Below are 12,496 nucleotides of genomic sequence, written 5' to 3' on the forward strand. Positions count from 1 at the left end.
GAACAACAACCCAGATAAAATAATTTGGCCTCACACGAAACCCGGAAAATATACTATTGCTTCGGGATACAACTGTTTAGTCCAACAAGATAGCCACACAACCACAAACCCCCTCCCAACCACCAAATTTTTATGGACCTTACCATGTCCTCCAAAAATTCAGCTTTTCTTGTGGAAAGCTATCAACGAAGGTTTACCAACCTTCACATTATTACACCATATCAACCTCACCAACTCAAACATGTGTCCCAGATGCAACTCTGAACCAGAAACGGTAACACACATGCTTATTCATTGTCATGTGGCAACAACGGCAACCTTCACATTATTACACCATATCAACCTCACCAACTCAAACATGTGTCCCAGATGCAACTCTGAACCAGAAACGGTAACACACATGCTTATTCATTGTCATGTGGCAACAACGGCATTGACCAACCTTTTAAACCGCATACCAACAAACCATATTCAACATAACAACCAACCAATCTCTTTAAATAATCAAACTACCATATTGCATCTACTACAAGTTTCTACCGATAAAACCACCATCACCTCTTTCTGTTTTCTTTTCTGGACGCTATGGACAACCAGAAATGAACTTGTCTTCAACCAATCACAATCTCAACAAGAAAACATCTTGAGGACAACACTAGCACAACAACAAGAATTTGAATAGGCAAGAAAAATCTCACTACCAGTGCTACATGGAGATCCAGATCCAAGGATTGCAACAATCATCACCAGAACAACTACAATCATTTAAGTTGGATGGTGTAATCCAGATTTAGGTTGGATAAAAATAAATACAGATGGGGCTACTAGAGGCCATCCAGGTATGGTAGGAGCGGGATTCATTTGCAGGGACTCGAATGCTCAAACCATTTTGGCTCTTACACAACCTCTAGGTTTAACTACTGCACTGACGACAAAGACTTGGGCAGTTGTAATAGCAACCAGAATAGCGATGGAAAGACAATGGCCAAGAGTGATAATTGAAACAGACTCTGAGAATCTCATGCGCTTTATAAAAACATCAGCGGAAGCTCATTGGTATATCCCTCAGATGATTGAAGAGATCAAACAAAGAATGCACCACATACCTTACTGCCACATTCAACACAATTATAGAGAAGGCAACCAAACAGCGGATGGTATAGCAAACTTTGCAGCAGATAGAAGCGAAGAGGGAAACTATTCGACAACGATATGAGACCAAGCGAACCCGTCTTTTCTTAATCAAATACTATTTAATGACTCTAGGGGAATTATTTTCTCCCATATAATCTATAGTTAGTTCCTTTTAATATATTCGTGCTTCAAGAAAAAAAAAGTCTAGTAATATGCTTGGGAGCACCTAGGGCTGCACAAGACCCGCCCACGACACCCAAACCCACCCGTACCCGCTAAATCCGTGGGTTTTTAATCCATACCCGCCCGTTGTGGGTGCGGGGTTGGTTATGAAAAAGAAAAACCGCTGTCTGTGGGTGCGAGGTTGGTTTAAGCTAATATCCGCCCATACCCGCCCAAAAAACCCGCAGATTATATACCATTAGATAAAACTAATCCTAGTCGTCCATTATGAAACCCTAATACTAGTAGATAGGATAACTGATAACCCTCATTCACTTTCTACACTCTTCTCTCTGTTCGGCCTCTCCTCTTCTTCCTCCTCAGTTCTCCTTCTTCACCTACGAACGACAATTACCAGAAATCTTCACCAGAAATCGACAACAACTTCGAATCTTCACCAGAAATCGACAACAATCGAAAAATCAACAGATTCAACACTTAATCTTCATCTGTGAACTTCCTAGATATGAATATTTTGGGGGTTTTGGTTTTTTTTTTCTCACTTAATCAAGGAGAATAGAAGTTACTCTAAATACTTGAATATAAAGCGGGTTTAAACCCGTTTAAACCCATACCCGCCCAACCCGTAGCGGGCGGGTAACAAAACCCGCCCGCTATTTGTGGGTGCGGGGTTGGTTATGAAAAAAAAAACCCGCAGTCTGTGGATGCGAGGTTGGTTTTAACTTATACCCGCCCATACCCGCCCATGTGCAGCCCTAGGAGCACCGGACTACTAGAATGCCTAAAGCCTGCTAAAAATGAGAGTAAACGTTAATTCCTATTATTGATTTTGGTCAGCGGTTCTTTAAAAGTCTGGTCATCATAGTTTTTTTTTTGGATAGTAGTGCGTAGGTTAACGGCGTATACCATAAGGTCGCACGTTACCAACGTTTTTCTTCATCTTCTTCATTCACATACAAATCTCAAACCTTTTTTCTGTTCTCTCTCGCTGACTGACCCATATCAGTCCTTGTACAGTAACCAAAAATCCTCACAGAAACCCGTTGTCTTTGTTTTTTCCGCTCGAGCTTTCATATTTCTTCTTAAATTATATACTCGGGGTTTCTTCAAATCTTCCATCCATTACGCTTCACAGGTAATCTTCTAGGGTTTTTATTTAGTGTTTTGAGTTCAGTATGGTTGTTTCTTCGAATTTAGGGGTGTTTTTGAGTAATGGGCTTTGTTAATTTTAGGGTTTTAAATGCGGGTTTTAGTATAGTATGGGTCTGCATGCTTGATTACTTTCCAAAAATGGATAATATAAAGTATTAATACTAGCTCAGTACTTCATTCGTCATGTCAGACTTCATTTTGAATCAGTTGGAAGTAACCTCATTTTGAATGATGCCTAATTTGATGGTCAAAACTTATATTATACGTTTTATTAGTGACTGATTTGAGACCGTTTGAGCAGCGTTATGGTGGAGTACTAGAAAACAATTTGACAGCTTAGTGGTTCGGCTTGTTTTTCTTAGACAATAGATATGAAGTCTTTGTATGTTCATAATTGTTATGCATTGCATAGTAGAAGGGTTATACTCATGGGTTACACATTAGTAGTTTCACATCAGATTAAGTGCCATGGGTGAGTAGGCGAGTTAGGTCTAGAATCATAGTGCCAACATATCATCCTCCTCGCAACACCAAACTTGAACTTTAATTGACTATGACATACCTAGTATCTTTTAATTCTAGCCACTTATATCTTTGTATTTGTCGCCTTTACATATTTATGAGGTTTATTTGAATAGAAATCGAAAGTCGTAAATGCAAGAGTACAGAATTCATTAGTTGAGAGTGTTTAATAAGGCATAATTGTCATTGGAAGTAGATCATGCCTATGGCCAATATTATGGAGGTGTGATTTTCTGTAGAAAGTAGGTGGTTTGTTCTAATCATGAAGTCTTTTACTCTGTCTGGTGATTGAATTGCCCACCTGTGCTTCCTATAGTTATCTTTCATACCCTGTCCTCGCGGAAGATGTGGATTTCTTTTGTTTTCGAAGCTTAAGTGTTTCCTAAGTAGCATATGTTGTGGCTTCAAATCACACTTGTAATTGGTTTTGTCTTTGTTAGTTTGAATTCCATATTCCGCTGTTATTGTCATTTAAGAATGGGCCATGTTAAGGAAGAAACTACTAGCAGAAATGAACATGTAAGTTCTTTCCGATGTTTCTGTCAGAAAGGGGTTCGTTTAATTATCTGAAATTTTGGAAATTTGAATTATGTGTTAAATTTGTATCTTTGAAACATTATAGCTTTAGAAAGATTACAATTCATGCTCTAAAATCTTCTTCAAAATCCACATTATATAAATTTTTAGGCTTAAGAGCCAGGACTTTTATCCTTACTAGATTACAAACTTTACAAAGACACAGAGATCATGCTTATGGCTTATTAATTACCTTTCAGGTGCGCTATTGGGTTAGTATTATCATACTAGTATAAATATTCCTCTCAGCATATGTGGAATTAATGATCATAGATGTTTCATTGGTAGGCCATGGACTTGATTTCAGCTGTTGAAGAGTTACACAAACTTAATTCGTGGGAGCTTAACAAACTGCTTAGGGAGTCGAATAATCTCACTATAAAATGGTGTAGTGATAAAGGGCAATTGGTTCTGGTAACATCCTTCTTCTATACCCTTTAACTATTTAATGTAATTGGATTTCGTAAAACAGCATTGTGAGACTAATTTCTGTTTCAGATTGATATGGAAAGACTTGCATGGTCACTCCCTTTGCACCTTATTGCAGTGCTTGTCTCCCCTGGTGGGGATGAAATGCGCTTGAGATACTTGTTATGTGGTTGTCGCCTTTTGCACTCTTTAGTTGACATTGCAGCTCGGCATACTAAACTCGAACAGGTTTTCCTACCTTAACATATTCCCTTCTTGATGGATGATATATTTGTGAATGACGTTTCAAAAGATAAACTTTTAGTAAATCAGCTTTAAAATTATATTTACAGATGCAAGCAATATGCCAACCTAATAAGAAAAAGAAGAAGAGAACCTTGTACACATGATTCGTTAGCTAGGAGATTAAGAAATAGACAGGGGTTTCAAAATACTGATCTTATTTTTGTTGCATCTTTTAGATATTGTTCGAGGAGGTGAAAGTAACCGAGCAGATTATGGACTTGGTATTTTATTTGCTTGTTGTTCTTGCACGTTATGAGAAGGTTCTTCATCTTTGTCTCTATATTATTTATTACTTTCCGCTGCCTTCTTGTATATATGTACTCTGTTATCTATTTCAAGACTTGCTATTGTGTTATAGGGAAATCAAATTTCAGAGTTCCTTCCTCTTCTACATTCAACACTTGTGGCTTGCAGTTTCCATATATTAACAGGGTATATATCTACCCAGTGGCAAGATCTTGTACTTGTTTTGCTTGCACATCCCAAGGTAACTTTTCTTTTGTTCACGTGATTTGTTGAATCTACCGCTTAAGGTCCCGTCCTCACTGGCGTTGTTCATAACTCCTGATTATGTGAAGATGAATCTGATCATGCCTTCTGTTACAGGTTGACATATTTATGGATGCTGCTTTTGATGCTGTGCGCATTGACATTAATTTTCTTCAGGACAAGCTGTCAGCACTTAACAATGATATTGCAAAATACAGCCCTTCAGTCGCCGAAAAAATGGCTCACAGTCTCTGTCAGCAATGTGTGGCTTCGTTACAATTTCTTCATTCTTTGTGTCAGCAAATTTTGTTCCGTGAACGTGTACTTAAGAACAAGGTGATCCATGTGTGAACTCTTATTATTATTTTTATTGAGTAATAATTACCAGGAATAGGGTTTTGCCAAAATAACAAATAGCTCTTCAATCCAATATGCCTGTGACCAAAAAAATGAACAAAAACGATTGGTATCATAGGGAACCTGACTTCTTATCAGGTAGGAGTAGCATTTTGGTGGAGATATATGAGTCAGCTTATAGTATCTTCGGACAACATATCATTGATTGTATAATGTTTAATTTTTCTCCATATTTTCTTTCCATTTTTCAGGAACTGTGTAAGAATGGAGGAATTCTCCAGCTGGCTCGAGCAGTCCTGAGATTAGATATACCACCACATTTTAGAGATTCCTCCAAAGTTGTGGCTGCCATATCGAGACTGAAATCTAAAGTTCTCTCAATTGTAAGCTCACTGAAGTTTCATGATCCGTGTTAGCTACACCTATTTGGGGGTCATCTTCTTGAGTTAACCATATCTGAGTTATTTATCTTAACCTTTCTTTTTATGCAGTTGTTGCAACTATGCGAAACAGAAAACATTTCTTACCTTGATGAGGTTGCCAGCTCTGAAAAGAGCATGCAATTGGCACAATATGTCGTTCTACAGGTTAGTTTGTGTAGATTAGTTGTCGACCATCAAAGGGCACTCGTGATAATATAGTACAAATGGTTGATACTTTTTTCGAGTGGATGATCTACATGACAAGGGAACATTCTCATCTGAAATCAGTTTCCTGGTTCATCATAACATGGGCCAGATAAGCCAAGTGTAAATGAGATTATCAATTTCAGAATATCCATTGAATCCTGTAATTTATTTATTAGTGAAGAGATTTCTATTGATCAGAATCGTAGTCTAATAATAATGTTGAGAGCATGTAATGTTATTAATTTCTTTAAGGTTCTGGATAACTCCTCATGTTAGTGCTGGCTAGGAATATTATCTTCAGTTAACTTCTTATCTTTCATTTATCATGACTACTTTTATCGGCAAGCCACTTAATATTGATTATCACTATCATCTTTTAGGTTCTCGACTTACTTAAAGCTTCTTTTGGAAGAAAGGTGAAACAGCTTAATGATTGGAAGGGGGATGATTACCCAAGGGGTCATGTACTTCTCAATTTGCTGCGTATGACTGACATCCTCTCTGATGATTCAAACTTCCGAAAATTCATAACTACAAGAATTGTAATTCTCTGATGACTTTATCTTTTTTTTTTTTTTTTAATTTCCAACATTTTAAAAAATGTTACCTTGAGAGTTTCACATAGTAGAAAAGCTGATTTCTTTTTTTAATTTCCAACATTTTAAAAAATGTTACCTTGAGAGTTTCACATAGTAGAAAAGCTGATTTCTTATATCTGTTACTAGAATTGCTGGTTTCTTATACCTTTTCTGGTTTCTCGCTTCTCAGACCCATGTCTTGGCGGAGGTTTTATCACGGCCTCAAGAAGAGTTCGCCCATTGTTGGTGCTCTAATAATCTTCGTTTGGCAGAAGAAGAAGATGCTACTCTTGAGTATGATCCATTTGTGGCAGCTGGAGCGGTTCTAGTTTCAATCACGATCGGGTGTGGGACATCTATCCAACTGAATGATACAAAGACAGAATGCAATTTCAATGTCATCAGTGTACCACAGGTTTCCTATGCGCAGCACAAAACTTCATTATTGGTCAAAATAATTGCAAATCTTCATTGTTTCGTTCCTAATGTCTGTGAGGGTATGCGCTTCTTTTCCAAGTCATGTTGACTCAACCAGAATATTTTGTGCAGTTTCCTATGTTTATTTTGTTTTTTTGGTGATTATTTGATAAGCCGGTTTCTCTATAATTCACAGAGCAAGATAGGAACTTATTCTTTGAAAAATTTCTGGAATGCTTGCAAATGGAGCTACATAAATCACCAGCCAGAAATTCATCAACTCTTGATACCCAAAAAGCTCGAACAGTTTGTAGGAACCTTTGTAAGTGTCCAATTTTGAAGTTAACTGTTAACAGATTAGAATCAGAATTTCTGTTTAGCTCTTGAACCGGTTAATGAATGTGTTTGACAGATGTCTTGTTGGATCACTCAGCATCTTTAATCCCTAATTTCTTGGATGAGGAGGATAAAAATCTCTTAAGGTGACACAGTGCATCGTCAATCTAGATTTCTGTTCTACAGTACATTTTTCAATTAAACATTGATTTATTTTAAATTTTTATGTCCAGTGAATTTTTTGAACAATTAGAATCACTATATTTGACTTCACAAGAATCACAACTTAAAGCAACTATTGATGAGGTAAATGTCTGAAGTCTTCGAATATTCTTGATGTTCTTTCTGTTTACACCGTTGTCCTAGGTATGCTCTTGTGCTTATGCTTACTGCTTTTGTAAGTTCCCTTAAAACTTGCGGGTCAACTATTAAAACAATCAGCTTTTATACTGTAAAGTAATGGAGATACTGATTGGTGCATTGTGCTTTTCAGGAAAACCAATCTGCAAACCCTGTTAATGAAAGTGGTGACTTAGAGTTAGACATCTCTAAACTATGCAAGGCAGCTTGGAACAAGAAGAAAGGTATGACTAGTAGGAATGTGCCCGAGTCTTTGAAAGAGATTGACAAGGATATGCGTAGTGCTGAAACGAGTGGGTCAGATGGTAGTTCCGGCAGAGGGAAGGATTCTCTGGATCAGATGGATAGTGGTGTTATCTCAAAATCAGCTAAGCATAATAAAGCAAGTGGCTTAAGAAGAGTTGAAGAAAGCGGAAGGAGCGAACTTCCAAGTTATGGAAATGGAGAATCAGAAATCAGTAGACTAGTTAAGGAAGCTTGGAGCAAAAAGAGCAAATGTACAACTAGTAAGACTTTACCGGAGTCTTTAAAAGACAACGACAAGGATATGCGCAGTGTTGAAACAAGTGGCTCAGATGATAGTTCCAGCAGAGAGAAGGATCCTCCGGATCAGATGAATAGCGGTGATGTCTCAAAATCGTCTGAGCATAATGGAGGTAGTGGGGTAAGAAAAATAAGGAAAAGAAGGAATGAATCGCCAAATTCTAGAGAAAAAAGTGGTAAAAGAAAGAGAAACGTCATGAATGAGAAACAGATTGCATTGATAGAGAGTGCTCTAGTGGGTGAGCCAGAAATGCAGCGAAATGCTCCCATGTTGCAGTCCTTGTCAGACAAATTAAGTGCGCTTGTAAGTGAAGAAAGCTTATTTTGCTCTTGGTTTAGATATTTGGAAAAATTTTAAACGTGCTCTTTTTCTTTCCTAAAATGTTTCTTGCCATGTTTTTCAGGGATCTGAGATAACATCTTCACAGCTAAAGAACTGGTAAGAACTGTACTCTGTCTGATGAATATTTTGTTGCTGAGAAGTCCAAAGAGATTAATATCAGGTTCTTCGTGCATGTGTAATAGGTTTTTCACATAACTGTACTTTATGATGTTTCACATCGTGACTACCTTGTTAATACTTGTAGCTTGTAGGTAATGAGCCATGATCTTTCTGGTTATCTTCTTTAGTTATGTGAAATTCATGATTTGTATCGTCTTTGTACATTTTCTTTATCTCGGTAGTCTCTCAAAGTACTCAGCAATGCAGGGAATAAAAGTGACCAACGTAAAGCACGTTAGCTCATTCCAGCATTTTCCTTCATATACATTTCAACAGGTTTGCCTTTGGATACAAACATAGGTAACTGTGTGGGTTACATTATCGACAGGGTGAACAACAGAAAAGCCAGGCTACTCAGAATATCCAAGGAAGCGCAACCACCATCTGACATGAACTCTGATCAGAACAACACCTTTGAAGGCAATTTAGGAAGAATGTATGATTCACCTCCTGACAGTCCCAGAGAACAGGGTTACCTTATAAGAGGAGGAAGTAACCAAACGACACCAAAATCTGGAGTAACATTGGGAAAAACGAAAACAGGCGAGGAGGCGCAACCACCAACCAACAGTACAGCAACACCATCAGCTCATCAAAGCATGCAGCAGCAACCAAACTCCACGTGGTTGAGATTAGTGCGACTTGAAACAGGTCAGAACGTAGTATTAAAAGACGAGAAAAGTAAAGAAGTAGGCAGAGGAAGACTTCATCAGGTGGAAGGTAGATGGAATGAGCTGAGTTTGGAAGAATCAAAAACTTTTGTCGTGGACGTTTTCCAACTTAACGTAGACAGGCAGACACTTCTACCACACCCTTCGGAGAAGGCTGGATCTACATTCAGTGAAGCTGAAACTAAGAATGGAGTGATGAGAGTAGCTTGGGATAGATCGAGCACTCTATTATTACTAAATAATGACAAGGTTCCTAACTCGGAAAAGTAGTCTAGTATTAGCTATTTTTTTCTTGTACATCGAGATCTCAATTGTACTTCTTTTACTTGAAAGAAACCCAGAGTTTTCCTAGTTTTGGTATGGAAAAAGTATGTAAAAGTTCACCGGAAGATTCAAGTAAAAACTATTTACTGCATGAATCTTGTAGACTGGACTATTTACCGTGGACCCTTTTTATTTTAAGAAGGTGAGCTGCCTATAAGCACAATTCTGGGATTCCAAACAAAGAAAATTCCTCATAAAAAAACGAAGAAAAATTCTCCTAGACCTCTAGGTATAACCACCAAGTGCCTGCTCGTATCCCACAAACAGGATTAATCCACTGTATTCAGGTAATTGTTTAGGAATTTGGTTTAATTTTATTTTGGAATTGCTGGATAACTATTTGTAGAAATACCCGAACCAGAAACATTGAAGGTTGTTAAGACACAAACTTTTTTCTCCTGGCTGATTATTTTGTTGTTTTTTATCTTTTGAATCAAAGGATGGTTTCATTGAAGGATATAGTTCCAGCAGCTCAGAATACAATAAACGCACAGTTCATATTACTAGACAAAGAAAGATCACCAGCACCAACAAAACAAGGTCAAGAGAAATCATGCATGGCATTAGTGGCAGATGAAACGGCATCAGTTCACTTCCAGTTATGGGGCACTGAATGCGACGCGTTCGAGCCTGGTGATATAGTCCGTCTTACCAACGGCATTTTCTCTAAAAATCGGAACAACCTTGTTTTAAGGGCAGGTAAGAGAGGGAGAGCTGAGAAGATTGGTGAATTCACAATGGTTTTTGCTGAAACTCCCAACATGAGTGAAATTGATTGGGTACCTGATCCTAATAACTCAAGTAAGCTCGTTCAAGGGGCCGTTATTTCTCCGTATTCACGCATGTTTCCTCCGCGAAACTGAGAGGGGTTATGTTGCTGTTTCACTCATCTCAGCCTTTCAGGTAGAATTCAGTTCTGTTATCCCATAACATTGACTTTCTTTGTTACGCTGTAACCTATCAAAAAGTAGTCAATCTGTAGTAATGGTAATGACCGATGAATGGATTATGCTGGTGATCAAATGATTCCAAATTGTTCAGTTTTTAGTTTGAACTGGTTGGAGTTGAACCGCCATTAGCAATAATCTTATGTTGCCATCCCACTAGCAATCTCATATATTCTATCTGCACCATCAAAAAGAAAATTCAGTTTTGCTTGGCTGGAAACTATTCCATCCCACTAGCAATCTCATAGATTTACAAGACGCTCGTGTAGTTTCTCTAGCATTTCCATGTTTTTGGACCATATAAGACTAAAATGAGATGAAATCCCAAAAGTCACTTGAGTAAGAATGCAAGCACAGTGAAATCTGAAGCGCACTGTGTAATTTGTTTTTTTTGATCGGTACAGAACTTGATGCTGACCAGTACTCAGGATACTGGTACCATCACCCAGGATATTACCATTTACCACAGTGACACTATGTAATTTTTACTACTTACATTTTTTTTACCTACACAAATTACTTCTTACATTTGTGTACCTACACAAAATTAGCCAAATGCTCAATCTTTTGTATCTGGTGGTCCACTCTAGTCTAGTCAAAACACTGGATCAATTATATGATTGAAATGCACAGTGCAGTAGTGATTCATTTACCTTTTACTCTTTCTTGCTCCAGACCCAAAACCCCAATTCCCTCGGTATTTCGTAAACCCTAGAATTTTCTAATATCCTCGTTGAGCTACAAGGGTTTTTTAATGGATTATTTCAAGTTTCTGCCTGTGGAGATCACTTTAGACATCTTGAGTAGACTAGTCACCAATTGAATCAATTTTGGAATCCAAACTAGTATGCATTACATAGAGAGATCATGTTCGTCATCCGTCATTCTCAAAGATGCATTTACGCCATCTCAATCATCCTTTTACCGCTGCTCATGAATCTGGTAAGTTGGGTTTTGTTGTTGATGCTATTAGTAATGATGATAAATGTCACTATTTTGAATGTAATCAGAATGATGATGATGATGAGTTAACAACACCCGTTAACAGAATCAAAATGATTAATTTAACCTTTCCGGTTAAGGGTTCAAGATTTGTTGGTTCATGTAATGGGCTCATGTGTTTTGCTGGAGGAGCACTTGTTTGGATTTGTAACCCTATTATCACCGGAGAATATGTCATGCTTCCTAAAATTAACTCATACTGTACTAATATTTATCTGTATGAATGTTGGAATGTCGGATTTGGTTATGTTTCTGCAACCAACAAGTACAAAGTCGTAGCTGCAGGAGTACATGTGACTGAGACCAGCTCAGAAGTCTACGTCTACACTTTAGGCAGTGGAAAGAGTTGGAGAGAGCTTGGGAAGTTTAATTATGGATGGGTTACAAATCGCTATCAGCTTCAAGGACGCGAACTCTGATTATACTCACAAACTGGTAATCTTCGTTGACTTTTGGAACTAGTATTTTTATCATTCTACAGACTTTTGCGTATTTCATTATGAAATTGGACTCCAAGTAACCTTTGTGTGAACCAAAACGTTATTGACATCTCTTTCTATAATCTATCCAACTTTTGCGTATTTCATTATGCTACAGTATATAAGATAACAATTGCCTAGTTTTTGTCACCAAACATTGAATTGTTTTTGCAGAATTTGATCCAATGAATCAACATCACCATTTTATTGGTATTTGGGTTCTTTTACAAACAAAAATATTTTAGTTTTTGTCTATCCCTATAACAAGAACATATGACTTTTGGAATTCATTATAGAACTATATACAGAGGCTCTTAATTTATGGAGTAAAAATCACAACCAAAAGCAATCAAAAAGTAAATTTGTTTTGTTTTATGGATTTTGTTATCTTGTGCATAGAAAGCCGATCATTGGGATGGAAAAATAGAAAAACAAATAAAATATATGAGAGATAATATCTCTCTGCATTGAAGAATGTATTTATCGAGAGAGAAGTTTAACTTGTATACCAGTATACATGTTAAGGAGACATTAATAACTCATTTTTAGGAAAAATCAGCTATTAATAGTTGGAGTTGATA

At 37.4% G+C, this 12,496-nt stretch overlaps 2 protein-coding genes across 3 annotated transcripts; both read left to right on the forward strand.

Moving 5' to 3' along the window:
* The first annotated feature begins 2,247 nt into the window (after positions 1 to 2,247).
* Positions 2,248 to 9,648, forward strand: LOC113355410 (nodulin homeobox-like). 2 transcript variants are annotated; one of them, XM_026598263.1, is made up of 16 exons: positions 2,248 to 2,452; positions 3,856 to 3,981; positions 4,066 to 4,224; positions 4,458 to 4,541; positions 4,640 to 4,768; positions 4,888 to 5,106; positions 5,379 to 5,510; positions 5,619 to 5,714; positions 6,137 to 6,298; positions 6,525 to 6,831; positions 6,948 to 7,073; positions 7,164 to 7,233; positions 7,321 to 7,393; positions 7,581 to 8,294; positions 8,395 to 8,429; positions 8,821 to 9,648. In XM_026598263.1, exons 2-16 carry the CDS (start codon positions 3,859 to 3,861, stop codon positions 9,431 to 9,433), a joined length of 3,042 nt encoding a protein of 1,013 aa, XP_026454048.1. In that variant the 5' UTR covers positions 2,248 to 2,452; positions 3,856 to 3,858; the 3' UTR covers positions 9,434 to 9,648. The 2 variants fall into 2 exon arrangements, with proteins under 2 accessions (XP_026454048.1, XP_026454049.1); XM_026598264.1 differs by lacking the exon at positions 8,821 to 9,648 and adding an exon at positions 8,769 to 8,819.
* Positions 9,649 to 9,711: 63 nt separating this feature from the next.
* LOC113360967 (SOSS complex subunit B homolog) lies at positions 9,712 to 10,424 on the forward strand. Its single transcript, XM_026604377.1, has 2 exons — positions 9,712 to 9,774; positions 9,927 to 10,424. The coding sequence occupies exon 2, from the start codon at positions 9,928 to 9,930 to the stop codon at positions 10,348 to 10,350; it is 423 nt and encodes a 140-aa protein (XP_026460162.1). The 5' UTR covers positions 9,712 to 9,774; position 9,927; the 3' UTR covers positions 10,351 to 10,424.
* The last annotated feature ends 2,072 nt before the right edge of the window (positions 10,425 to 12,496 follow it).

The sequence above is a fragment of the Papaver somniferum genome, chromosome 3 (genome assembly GCF_003573695.1).
Source record: "Papaver somniferum cultivar HN1 chromosome 3, ASM357369v1, whole genome shotgun sequence".
Lineage (NCBI taxonomy): Eukaryota > Viridiplantae > Streptophyta > Magnoliopsida > Ranunculales > Papaveraceae > Papaver > Papaver somniferum.

What these genes read in the sequence shown, in the direction of transcription:
- LOC113355410 (XM_026598263.1), top strand. Translation starts at nt 3,859, where the DNA reads ATGGACTTGATTTCAGCTGTTGAAGAGTTACACAAACTTAATTCGTGG. An exon ending in ATAAAGGGCAATTGGTTCTG is followed by an intron (nt 3,982 to 4,065) that starts GTAACATCCTTC and finishes TTTCTGTTTCAG; the next exon opens with ATTGATATGGAAAGACTTGC. An exon ending in AACGTGTACTTAAGAACAAG is followed by an intron (nt 5,107 to 5,378) that starts GTGATCCATGTG and finishes TCCATTTTTCAG; the next exon opens with GAACTGTGTAAGAATGGAGG.
- LOC113360967 (XM_026604377.1), top strand. Translation starts at nt 9,928, where the DNA reads ATGGTTTCATTGAAGGATATAGTTCCAGCAGCTCAGAATACAATAAAC.